At 56.3% G+C, this 13,179-nt stretch overlaps 1 protein-coding gene across 1 annotated transcript in view; it reads right to left on the bottom strand.

Moving 5' to 3' along the window:
* Positions 1–5,339, bottom strand: part of CDC42BPB (CDC42 binding protein kinase beta) — a 79,706-nt gene extending 74,367 nt beyond the window's left edge. Inside the window, exon 1 of the mRNA XM_087818038.1 lies at positions 5,124–5,339. Within this exon, the coding sequence (XP_087674164.1) occupies positions 5,124–5,298 (175 nt within the window). The 5' untranslated portion in view covers positions 5,299–5,339. The remainder of the gene's footprint in view (positions 1–5,123) is intronic.
* Positions 5,340–13,179: the final 7,840 nt, after the last annotated feature.

The raw sequence follows: 13,179 nt of genomic DNA, 5'->3' as shown, positions 1-13,179 counted from the left end.
ATGGAGCCCGCAACCTGGGCATGTGCCCTGACTGGGAATTGAACCCCGATCGCCTGGATCCTAGGTCGATGCTCAACTGCTGAGCCACACCGGCTGGGCTGCCTCTGCAATTTTAGAGGCTAGAGGGATCATCACCATCCCAATAGCGTTAACATCACCTTAGGGCCCAGCCAGCATGGCTCAGCGGTTGAGCATCAACCTAGGACCCAGGAGATCGCAGTTCCATCTTGGGTTGCAGACTTGATCTCCAGTAGGGGGTTGCAGGAGGCAGCTGATCAATGACTCTCTCATCACTGATGTTTCTGTCTCTCTCTCTCCCTCTCCCTTCTTCTCTCTGAAATCAATAAAGATATATTTTTAAAAAACAACACAAAACTTTAGAATAAGAAGTTCCGTATGTCTCCAAAGAAGCTCTAAAACAGGATAAATTCAACTGAAATTTATAAGCCTCGGCCAGGTAGTTCAGCTGGTTAGAGCATCATCGCAACACACCAAGACTCAGAGTTCGATCCCTGGTCAGGGCACATACAAGAATCAACCAACGGTGCATCAATAAGTGGAACAACAAACCAATATTTCTTTCTCTCTCTTCTCAAATCAATCAATAAACAATTTTTTAAAATTTGTGATTCAATTCAAATTTCTCTTTGAATTTCTAATTCTTTCCTAAGGATAACAAAATCCAAAGTCCTCTATTATATAAATATCCTTTTTGGCAAAGTTTTAATCTAAAAATAATTTTGTTGCCAGGGCCTACCAGTCAAAACCTAACACACACAACTGTCTAAAATCATCCTGTAGAGTATAACTTTTATTTCATAGGTAGTACCTATTTTGCCTTTTTACAAGCTGTACCTCTGGTAGATTTTAAGTCCATATATATAGTTCATATTGTCAAAACATGTGACTTTTACATCTCAGGAAAATACAGTTCCTCTCAATCCATTTTCATTAGTGAGCTTCTCACACACGTTTAAGATGACTTTAGCATGCTGTCATTGTGGAACATGCCAAGAATCTAAAACCCAACTTAAACTTGGGAGAGGGACTAAGTGGTGTTATGTTAGGGGGTTTGGGTATTGTGGTGACAGGGCTGCTGTTTTTCTTAATCCTTCCAAAATTTCCTTTAATTTTATTTTATCCCCTCGTGATTAAAAAAAAAAAAAGCTTAAGCATCCATATTTGGTCTCTTCCAGCAAGATCCGTATCAGTCTCAGAAGATACTCTTTGCCTCTTTACCAAGAAAAGCATTCGGAAAATTTGGCCATACCTAATATAGTTTGGAATTAACAGTCTTGTTTGCTCTCCTGTTCGCCATCATCAACGTCAGCAGACAGGAGGGATTTGAGAACATCATGGGCTGCAACAGGAGGCGGGACACAGGCAAGGGAGCGAACCCTTGCAGGAGGCGAGATTTTACCTACATGCATTCGTGCATTTGAGTATTCTGCTGAAGAGCAATTAATTCCCTGCACATATCAACTTTTTCAGGCTGCTCACACGGTGGTGCCCTAAAGTGAGAACAAATCACTCCAACTCCCATTTTACTTACTGAAGGTCTGGGTTTAACACAGACACAGCTACTTACTTAAAGTCCAACTGTCAACGAAGGAGGTTTTAGGAGAGAAAAGGGAAAGCCTGCTTGTAATGTTAAGTAGTTTCAATGGTTCCATCTCATGTGCTCCATATCTATGCATTTCAAATAGCTATTAATAAAATCTAAATTATGTTAGCCTAATCTTTTATTATGCAATCCCAATATTTCCCTACAATTTAGATCTTATTTTAAAAGACCTATTTGTCAAATCTGTTATTTAAAAGAAGCATTCCCACCTTGGCGGGTGTAACTCGGATGGAGTGGGCTCAATCCCTGGTCAGGACGTGCGTGGGAGGCAACCAAGCGATGTTTCTCATACCATGTTTCTCTCTCTCTCCCCCTCTTGCTCTCTCTAAAATCAATAAAAAGCATATCCTCGGGTGAGGATTTAAAAAAGAAAAGTTGTAAAAAGAGTGTTCCCATGTTATGCAAACATCCTAGCTAGAGAAACCATTAAGATTAAAATGTATCTTGAGACATTTAGCACCATCTGTGAAGACTGAACTTACTAATTTGGTAGAGTCATCCCACTCACACCTAGTGCTGAGCATCCATCCCCACACTGACAGATCCAGGAATTCACATCAAGGAAGGAGAACTCTGAGAAGGTACTGCTGCAATCGTAACAGGAAAAATCGCAAAGGAGAAAATTAATAATTCCTTACAGAGGAAGTCTGCCAGGTGATGCCCTGGACTAGGAATCGGGAAGCCCACATGCAGGTCAGCCTCCACGAGGCGCGCTACACCAGCAGTGAGCCCTGGACCTCCCACCCCGTCTGGAGGCCACATGGGGACCAGGGCAGACGGCCGCTGTGGTCCATCCAATGTCAAATAGCAGCTCCATCTAAATATAACACTAGCCATAATATTTAAGTCGTGTTCCGTATCTAATACATGTAAAAGTATTTTTACATCACAGAGGTGAAAGAACAAATTTGCCTCATTTTAGTTGTCCACGTTTGTTGCTGTTGTCTTGTTGAAATTTCAGTGTTTCATGGGCTCTGCTTCAAACAGTATCAAGCCTGCATTTAAAAATAGCTTAAAGAAATATACATGCAAAACAGAATATTTCCAACTTTTAATTAAGGCCCATGATTTAGTAAAGGAAACTAATCAAACAATAAACATAATGGAGGGAAAATTAAAGACAAAAACCTTCAACGAAGCTAGAATGACTATTCTCCCATGCAGTCACTGTGGAAATAAAACAAGAGCCAGAAACAGGCTTCTTCTAAAGGTAAAAACTTTATTACCTATACTTTACAGATTTCCCCAAAGATTTCCCAATAAGTCTCAAAACCCAATCTGAACCAGTTATTTTCTTCATTTAGTTTCAAGAATTCCATGTAAGTGTCCCTGGACAACTAGCAAGATTTGGAAGGTGGGGAGGGATTGGCCCTCTGCATGACAGGACTCAACATAGCCAAGGTTTCAAACACCACACACCGTGTGACTCCAAAAACTCAACAACCCACAGACTGGTAGCCCGTATACATGTTTCCTGAGCAGGAGGAATCAGGGTAACTGATAATGCTCCACAATCACCAGGCATTCAAGTAACAATAAATACGACTGCACTCGCGTAACTACTAACACACCACTGCAGTTACAATGGTGCATATGTTAACATACTGGAGGCTAAATGCTATTTCTAAATATATAAGTATTTCATTCAAGTGCCACCTTAAAGTTAAGTCCATTCTTTGTCTCTGTAACTTAGAGTTTACACTTCTGTGGGAATTAAGTTCTTAGGATAATGCAATTTATTTATAATTATAATTTCCAAAGGGCCAGAATACAATTTTGAAAATATCTCTATCTTAACAGCACACAGCTCCTGTTTAGTTCTGGAAAGGTCAAATGTCATAAAATGAGACCTACACACGTGCCGGAAGAGCCTCCTCCAGGGAAACCCACCAGTTCACAGAGCGACTGAACCATCTGGGAGTGAGGGGGCTGTACCAGGACCACGGGGCCACAGGGTGCCCAGCCTTCTGACTAACCCCGGTCCAGGCACCGCCTGGTCCGCAGGCCAGAGGCCAGCTGGTCCACACCTAACCAGATAAAGCCCTCCTCCTGCTTCCTCCTTTCAATCACACTTTTACTCATACACTGTGCAGGGTTGACCCTAACCGTGGAACTCTGGATTCGAAGATCAAACGCTCAGAAAGGAATGGCAAATACAACATCCAGGAGGCTCCGATGTAACAGGCACCAAAGACCTCACTTTCAAATCGACTGTGAAGCCAGTAAATTATTCAGCAGGTCACTGATAAAGGACCCCAGAAAGCGAACACTCCCTTTTACTAACACTGCACGTAACCAAGAAGGGGGGTCCCCACAGAAGTAAAGCCTAACGGGCTGCCCCGAGGTTCTGGCCAGCCTCCTGCTGCTGCTCTCACAAGACACCGCATCCACATTTCACTTAGAGCAAAAAAACCAGAAGCCCTCTAAAGAATATGGCAACTTAGGTTTTAACTTGTAAACAAAATTCCAATTCCAGTTCCCAAGTTGGCAGAGCGGGAGGCCTTATTACAGAACTTGCTCGTTTGTTTCCTCATGTCAATAGCAGCTTGATCAGCCCCAAAGATTAGAAATGACTGGTTCAAACTGCACAGTCCTAGCCCGATGGCACAAATGACCCAAGGACGGGTTTTCCTAGGTGTGGCCTGAACGTAAGCACCACGTCTTCCCACTAGGTCGTCTTAGGCGAGTCTTGAGGGTGTTGACAGGATGCCCACGGGAGGGGAGGGCGAACCAAAGGGTTTCCCTTGACACTGTCCAAATGATCACTAAATGGCTCGATCACACGCAGGCCCTAATCGTCGGCTGGTCCACGACCAGCGCAGCACAGGTGCTTGAGTGAACCGGGGGCGGCATGCAGAGGCCGGGTGACCGCGGTTTCCAAATGACTTCCACCTACTGACGATGCCGACTACCCCCGGCATACTACAAGGATCCGGCGCGACCACGAAGGAAAAAAACCCCACTGGCTCTAGCCTGGGGGATTCAAAACAAGGCTTTTCACTTGAACGCTGCCCTGGAGATGCTACAGCGCAGGGGATGCAGCCGGCTGTCACCTAGGAGATGCGCGCGGGGCGGGGGCCCACGGCCGCGGGGGAGGCGGGCGCGAGGAGCGCACCCGCGGCTGCCCCCGCGAGCCCGCGAGCGCGCGGGGGGCGGCGCTGGCCGCCGCTCCGGGACCCCGAAGCGGGGGGCGGGGGCGGATATCCCAGGCCGCGCTGCAGGAAATGATATCCAGACTCCAAGGGTGGATCTAGGAAGCGGCAGGGGCGATGGCCCGGCCAGGCGGTGGGGGAGGGACGGAGGATGTGGCTCCCGGGGGCAGGAGGAGGGGGCGGCCCGGCCCGAACGCGGACGGACCCGAGCGCCGGGGGGGCCCGGGAGGGACGGGGCGGCGGGTGGAACGGAAGCCGGAGGGCGGCGCGGAGGCGGCGGCAGGATGGGCAGGAGGGGGAGCCGGGCGGGGGTCGGAGGGCCGGGGGTCGGGCCCGCGCGCACTTACCCCACTCGAGGAACTCGGCCACATACTTGTCGCGGCGCAGGGCCGAGTGGCTGCACTCGGTGTACAGACAGACGAGCACGTCGAGCAGCGTCTCCACGCTCAGGGCGCTCTCGTTGCGCCGGGGCCCGTCCAGGAGCAGCTGCTCCAGCTTCTTGAGCCGCACCTTGGCCGACATGGTGCCGCGCGGCCCGCTCCCCACACGCCGGCCTCTCGCCGCCCGCTCGGCCAGTCCGTCAGGGCGAGCCCGCGGGGACCCGGCGGCCGCGAGCCCTGACAGCGCCTCGTCGCCGCCCCGTCCGCGTCGTCGCGCCCCGGCCTAGGCCGACATCTTGGGCTCGGTCCCCGCAGCGAAGCGTCTGGGGCGCCGGGCCCCGCGGGTCCATGGGCCGGTCCCCTCCCCTCAGCGCCGCCGCCGCCCTCTCGGCCCGGCGCGGCCCGCCCCGCCCGCGCCCTCAGCCCCGCCCGCGGCCGCGCCCTCCGCGCTGCCCCCGCCGCGGCCGCCGCCCTGGAGCGACGCGGTCCCGAGCGCTGCGCAAGCCCGGCCGGCGCCCCAGCCCCGACCCCGGCCCGACCCGGCGGCCCAGCCTCGCGGCCCGCAGCCAACCAGGGCGCGGCCAGCGCGGGCGCAGCCAACCACGGCGGGGCCGGCCGCCGCCGCGCTGACCTCAGCGCGCCGCCCCGCCCCTGCGTCCCGCTCCTGCTCCCGGCGGGATGGGACCTCTCCGCTCGCCGTAGGGAGGCCGGGATGCTGGGAAGGCGGGGGCGGGGCCTGGAGAGGGGCGGGGCCAGGAGCCCGGGCGGGGCCAGGATCCGAAGCGCCGCCGAGATTGCGGCGCCTGCGCGTGCGCGAGCGCTCCGCCGCCGGGTCTCCAGTGTGCGCGCCCCTCGTCGGCGCGCGTCCTGGGTCCCCAAGGGCAGCCTGGGGCTCCGGGGCCGCCCCGCAGCCGCATCTGGTGGCCTCGTCCGGACTCAAAAGCCGGGAGCGGCCCTTGGAAACGCGAGCCCAGCTCTGACTTGGCGGACGGACCGGAGACCGAGGCCGGGGCGGGGCGGGGCGGAGGCGGAGGCGGCGGCCCTGCGCCCAGTGACTTCGCGGTGCCGGCGCCGGGGCCGCTTCCAAACCGCAGCCCTGCTTACCCCTCCCTGCAAACGGACGTCTCCGGGCGGCAGTCTGGTGGACGGGGCCGGCTGTCTGTCTCCAGCCCGGGTTGACCCGGCGAGTCGCTGCTCGTGCTGAGATCGCCGGCTTATTTGGGAGGCGGGGGAGGAGGTGATGGATCCCCCCCCCCCCGAAACAAACCCGTGGCATCGGGAGACGCGGGGCCGCCTGGAGCTCATGGGAGGTCCCCGAGGCCTTGGGGGGCCGGAGGGCTGCGAGGGAGGGTGCAGGGCTGTGGGCACCCGGACCGGGAGAGGGAGGGGGCTTCAGCAGGGGCCGGACAGCAGCGTGGAGCAGGTGAGCGCGCAGATGAAGGGGGCAGGAAACTAAAGGAGCCTTTAGCTAAACCAGCCCGCGGAGATAGGAGTCAGAACAGCGGCCACCCCTGTACAGGTAGCGACTGGAAAAGGGCAGGGGGGAGCCTTCGGAGCCGCTAGAAATGCGTGATTTGGGTGGGCGGTGGTTACGCAGGGGGGCATGTAAGTAGCAGTCTTGGAGCTGTCCGCTTGTGAGCGGTGCCCATCACTGTTAGTGTTATTCCTTAATTTTTACAAAGCTAGCAAAATCAGCCTTTGGTGTTAGAGGTAAGATTAGGAGTTCCTTTGGGGGGGGTATGAACTGGAAGGGGCCTGAGGGAGCCTTCTGGGGAGGCAGGAACATTCTGTGTCTTGATCAGACAAACCCAGCTTGTTGCATGGGTCCGAACACATCTAAAACTTAAAGTGTACTCTAAATAGCTGTGCACTTTATGTGTGTAATACCTCAAAAAGGAAAAAAAAAAACAGAAAAAGATCGTGCCAACTGGGCTCAAAGCCACAGGTTTCCCACTGGTTTTAAGATAAAGACCAAATTCTTTACGTTGGTCTTTTAAAAAATTGGGTGATCAGACATCAGAATTTGCCTGGGACAGTCCCTATTTTTGTCTTTGTCCCAGTGTAAGCATAGCAATGTCCATTCCCACAGTGTCCCCACTTGAGCAGTATATCCTCTTATCTCCAGGCCTAGTGGGCCCAGCCTGGCCCTGCTCAGCCCTCTACCCTGTTCCCCCCTCTTCTTCAGTCTCATGGGCCTCCTTGCTGCTCCTCAACTGTTCCTGCTCCCTCCTGCCTCAGGGCCTCAGGGCCTTTGCTCTTGTCAAGCCCTCCACCTTGGATGCCCCTCTCCAGGCACCTTCGCTTTGCTCAGCCCACGTGTTTCAGCATTGCCCCTTTAGGGCCGCCTTGCGTAACACCCTGGGCTAGATCAGAGCCAGTTCACCCTATAGTGTTCCTTAGCTCTCTGCTCAGTGGGTACCTGTGAGTCTGGAAACAAAGTCTGTGCCTCAGTTTCCTCAGGCATTAAAAAAGGTGTAATAGCCCGGCCGGGCGTGGCTCAGCTGTTGAGCATCGACCTAGAATACAGGAAATCGCAGTTTGATTCCTGGTCAGGGCAAATGCCCAGGTTGCAGGCTCGATCCCCTGTGAGGGGACATGCAGGAGGCAGCCGATCAATGAATTATTGATATTTCTCTTTCTCCCTCTTCCTTCCTCTCTCTGAAATCAATAAAAATATTTGTTAATTAAATAAAGGTATAATAATAGGACCTACCTCGTCATTTCAGTGAGTTTCTGAAAGGATTAAATGAACTCACACCCATAGAGCACTTTTAACGGTGCCTTACTCATAGTAAGTGCTCACATACCTGTAGCTGGTATCATGCATTAGACTTACGGTTTCAGAAACAAGGGACTCTGATCAGCTCACCGATGGTGCAATCTTGGGTCCCCAGACCTGGGAATCCCAGTGTCCTCGGGCACCTGTGAGATTCCTCTGTATCTGTCTTGGTCACTTGGGGCACCTATAACAAAGAGGCAGAGACTGGGTAGCTTATAAACAAATTTATTTCTTACCATTTTGGAGGCTGGAAGTCTGAGATCAGGTTATCAGCATGGTCAGGTTCTGGGTCAGTGCCCTCTTCTTGTCTACAGAGGTCTGTCTTGCTATGACCTCACTGGAGGAAAGAGGGAGCTCTGTCCTCTTATAATCCCATTCACCAGGGCTCCACTCTCATGACCTAATCACCTCCCAAAGGCCCCACCTCCTAGTCACATTGTGGGTTAGGATTTCAGCATGCGGAGTTTAGGGGGCGATAAATATTCGGTCATAACAATATCCTTACAGTGAACTCCTACTTGAGCTGGCTCCAGCGGGTTTCTGGTCTTTGCAACAAGCAAGTGGGACTAAGCCTAACCTTAGCCCCAGCATCCTAAAAGGTGCACATGTAATTTCAAGCTGAAAACAATGTTTCAGTTCAGAAATTAGAATGTCCAGGTCTACAGACTTAAACCTCTGAACTTGATTTAACATTCGCTCTTCCCCTGGTGCCCAGTTGGGCCCTTTAGGGCCTGAGGTGAGCACTGGGAAAGGGGCTGTGCTTGGCTTCTGCCTTGTTCCTTCCACAGGCCCCTCTCAGCTAGCTTGGGCCTCCTTCCAACCGCCTGGGGCTGCTGCCAGCTGCCAGGGTGGAAGAAGAGGTGTTAGGAAGGGCTATGGTCCCACCTCCGGCCTGGCTGAAAGTAAATTGACCCCTTCTCCTAGGGACATTCTCAGGCCCCTGGAAGTTCCCCGCTGCTCCCTCTCCTGAGCACGTGTTGCCTTTCTGGGTGGGTATTTACCTATTGGCTGCAGGGGACCCTCTGCCCTTCTATGGGGACCACTGGGCAGGACCTAAGATGACCTATTCATGTGGCTCACAACTGTTGTCTACACAGCTCATATCTATCCACAGGAAATACTCTCACACCCTTGACCCTGACAAACATTTGGGAGCTGGCAGGTCCTGACTGGGTGGCACACTCCTGGCTCTGCCTCGTGGCAGCTCAAGGGCCCTTCTTTCCCTGGCTGGAGTCCATTGCAGTCCACTACACCTCCAAATAAAGGCTACCTCTTAAGCTCTCTGAGGAATTCCTTGAAAATCACCCTCACTAGACTTCAGGTGAAGGAAAGCATGCCCGCATACTCGGTGCCCCGGCAGGACCACGTTACTAGATCCCCTCTCCTCCTTTCACCTCTTATCGTGGGCCTGGGACAGGTTTCCATGTATTGCCCTTGACAGCCCACATATGGTGACCTGACACCTCATTTGAGAATCCACATCTTGTCTCTTGAAAGTTCAATTTAGTGTTCTAATACCTTTTACAACATGTACACTGGACAAAGGTCATTGTCCTTTTGTTGGGTAGTCCTTGTGTTTGTCCACCTGGCACCCCCAACCCCCTCTCCCCACACCCTGTGACTATCCACTTGGGCTCCACTCTGATCATGAGATCCTACAGGGACTGCCATGAGGGGTGGGCATGTCCCCCAGGGCCAGCTGGTCAGCTCTCCATCCCCCTGATCAGGGGTCATCGTGTGACTCAAGCCAGACCAACCAGAGAACTTGCTACACGTCAGCACTGCTCTGGGTGCTGAGGCTACAGCGGCGGCCAAGACAGACGCCTGAGTGTCCACTCTAGTCTAAGGACAGACCACAGACCAGTGCACGGGAGTAAAAAGAGAATTTCGGAGACAAGTGAGCGCTGCGAGGGAAGTGGACACGTAAGGTGATGGCAAGGGGGGGGTGCCCGCCTCATCGAGGGAGATGCAGGGAGTCCTCTCCACGGCAGTGACACTGCAGCTGAGAAGCAGACAAGAAGGAAGGCAGGTGTGACACTTTCCAGGTAGAAAGCCCTCAAGCACAGACGGGACAGAAGGTGGCCAGTGCGGAAGGCGGGCGGGTGCCGGGGCCTTGGCCACTGGGAGTTAATGCAGAGGCTCAGCCTTGCCTGCCAGTCACCTCCGCCTGACCCTGTGGCTGCTGTGACCCTAGCAGTGGTTCCTGAGGTTTCCTGCTGCCTGAGTCTCTGGGCCACAACTCTTCCTGAGGGTGTTTCTCTTCCTCCTCAACCTCCAAGCTGACAACGTGGAGGACTCTGAAGGTCAGTGGCACGAGCCAGTGCCCTGCGGGGATCAGACACAGAAAGTGCCCCCTCCACGTGTGTGTGAGAAGGAAGGAGGTGTGAGGGTGGCGGGGGGAGGGAGGGCAGGGCAGGCAGGCCTCTCTCCTTGCCACCCTGGGGTAGGCCTGGGGCAAGCCCCGCCCTCCTGGTCCCCTTGCAGGGACCACCCCACTGCCACCAGGAATGTCCCCTGTGTCCAAAAGCAGGAACCCAGCAGTGCCCGCCCAGCAGCTGCTTACGAGGAATGTTCTGCAGGTTGGGCGAGAGGACTGGCCTGGAGGAGCCAGACTCTAGGACCCACAGCCCTCGTCTGAAAGGGGGATGGAGACCCTCCATTGCAGTGTCTCTGTGGGGCTTCCACGGAGTCATGGGCGCAGGCTGCACCCACGCAGAGTGCGTTACCTGCAGATGGTCACACACTTGTACTAATAGATAGTAGCTGATGCCAGTGGTGATGACGGAGGGAGAGAGATGCGAGGTGGCCAATAACACAGCTGTACACCCTCCCCCCTGCCCTGCTGCACTCCCCTGCCCGCAGTCTCCCCACCCTCCAGTGGCTGCCACAAGCATCTTCCCGAAGGCTGGCTCTGATCACATCTCTCTCTAGCTCAAAAGCCTCTCATGGCTCCCTACTGCCTCAGTGACAGAAGGGGTCCTTTGGAGCCTCTGATACAGGATTTGCCTTCCAGAGCCTACAGCACCACTAAAGAGACACACTTGCTGCCTGGAAAGGGGGGGGGGGCGTGGAGGCTGCCAGGGAAGCCAGGGATGCCAGGGAGGTGGCACCCAGAGTGCAGGGGACTTTGAGGGCGACACTGAGACTGAACTGCAAACACTCAACGTGCCCTGGACATAGCACTGTGCGGATCAACCCACCCGGACCCGACAAGTAGGGACAGGACCTGCCCCCTTTCCCAGAAGAGCAAACGGAGGCTGGGGCAGTGGAATAACCGCTGGTCAACGGCGGGGCAGCGTCCGAGCCCCAGGCCCAGGCCCAGGCCCAGCAGGCCACCCGGCCTGCACTGCCCCCTGCTGCCTTCCCTCAGAGCAGCAGGCGCCTCCTCTGGCTGGGGCTGGTGTCCTCTGCCCAGAAATAACCCGGTGAGGGATACTAACCCGCATGGCCTCTATTCCCAGCACTTTCCACACAGCCTCTCCCTTATCTGCGCACAGCCTTGGCCGCTGGCCCCCCCACCCATGCAGTTAAGGAAACCGAAGCTCACAGTGGGCGACAGACCTCCTCAGGGGCACCAGGGGGCCAGTGAAGGAGCCAGGACTTGTCTGAGCCTTTGTGGCCTGCAGAGCCCGAGCATTGCCCCCCCCCCCCCCCCCCCCCAGCACAGAGACGTCCCCAGGCTGCAAGGCTGACAGGTTTTTCCCCAGGGGTATGGACAGAGGAAGCCTGGGAGAGGCAGACAAAGGACACTCCTGTCCCTCTGGCCACCCTTTCTACCGTGAGGGTCTCAGTGTGGGGGCCTCTGCTCCCACTCCCTGGCCCAACCAGCCAGCATCAGCCACTGGGACTTGTTAGAAATGCACCCCTGACCCTGACCCACTGACCCTGAGCCCCTGGGGCCTGGGCCTGCCTGTGACTCTGCTGTGCTCAAGACAGAACCGTGCTGTGGGCCTCTGCTCTGGGCCTGGTGGGCACTCACCTCCAGCCTACTCGCACCCCTCTATCCCCCAGGGCTGGGTGGCAAGGGAGGGCGGGAAGCCAGGGCAGGGTGACCTTCAGGGCCCATCTCTAGCCCGAGCCCTGCGGTGGACAGAGCAGGGCCTCACCTGACAGCCCAGGGGAAGGTCACGCGCCGGCCCCACCCCCGTGATGGTCCCCACCTGGGGGCTGCGAGGATTACGCGAGATGGTGCGCAGGTGGGCGTGGTGGGCGCTCGGTGACCGCTCCATCCATCAGTAGAATGGCTGTTATCGTTAGGGCCTAACAGCCCCTCGCAGAGCTCGGCGGATAATCTCCCCAAATCGGCCTATTAGACCCGGAGGCGCTCAGGGTCCCCTACGGAGTCGGAGGGGGGGGGGGTAGGGAGCCTGGCCTCCCCCGGGGCCCGGCCTGGGCGCCCCTCCCACCGGCTCCTCCGGCCTTTCCCGGTCTGCCCACCAACCCCGCGCGCCCCGAGCGCACCCCCGGGACCGGGGTTGGGGGGCCTCCGCTCCCACTCCCTAGGCGCGCCCGGTGCGGCCGGTGTCGCGCTGCGGGTTTGGTGGCTGAACAGGGGAGGACACGGTGGCCCTCGCGCCGGAACGACCTGCCCGGAGCTCGGGGCTGGGCAGGGAGACTGGAGCTGCTGGGACTGTGGGGAGACGGGGAGGTAGGGAGGGGCCGGGCCTGGGCAGGGCGCACCCCGGCGCGCGTTCCGCCCCCCACGCCCCACAGGGCGGGACCCTGGGCGCCAGGCCCCCCTCTCGGCGGTGACCCTCGGGGCCACCTCCCGCCTGGCTTCCGGGCCTTGAACCCCGCTCCACGCCCGTGTGCAGGCGGGCTGGGCCCATAACCGCTGCTCTGCCCCCGGGCCTGCAGGGGGTCCCCCTGGGGGCTCCTAGCGGCCAGGTCCCGCTGCCCAAAGGGTCGGCTGAAGCGGGAGTGGGCAGTTTCCGCGTCACCCGCAGGCCTGGCGCGGGGACTCGGCGCCTCTGGGGCAGGGCTCCCCTGTGGGCAGCTGGTCTTGGAACTCAGGAGAGGCCGGAAGACCCCCCAGTTGTGCGCTGCGCGCCCTGAGACAAGCCGCTTTCCTCTCCGAGACTCAGTCTGAGCCTGTACCGGGAACAGGGGTTAAGGCTCCTATCCCCAAACCAGCCGATGGGGGGGCCCCACCTGGGGAGCAGCTGAGGTGTGGCTCTTGCCCTCTCGGGCCCCCTACTCAGAGCCCGCCCAGTGCGGTGGGAGCAGGTCTCGGGTGTCCACTCC

This window comes from Miniopterus natalensis, chromosome 1, assembly GCF_054644295.1.
Source record: "Miniopterus natalensis isolate mMinNat1 chromosome 1, mMinNat1.hap1, whole genome shotgun sequence".
Taxonomy (NCBI): domain Eukaryota; kingdom Metazoa; phylum Chordata; class Mammalia; order Chiroptera; family Miniopteridae; genus Miniopterus; species Miniopterus natalensis.
This window is presented reverse-complemented; position numbering and strand designations above follow the sequence as displayed.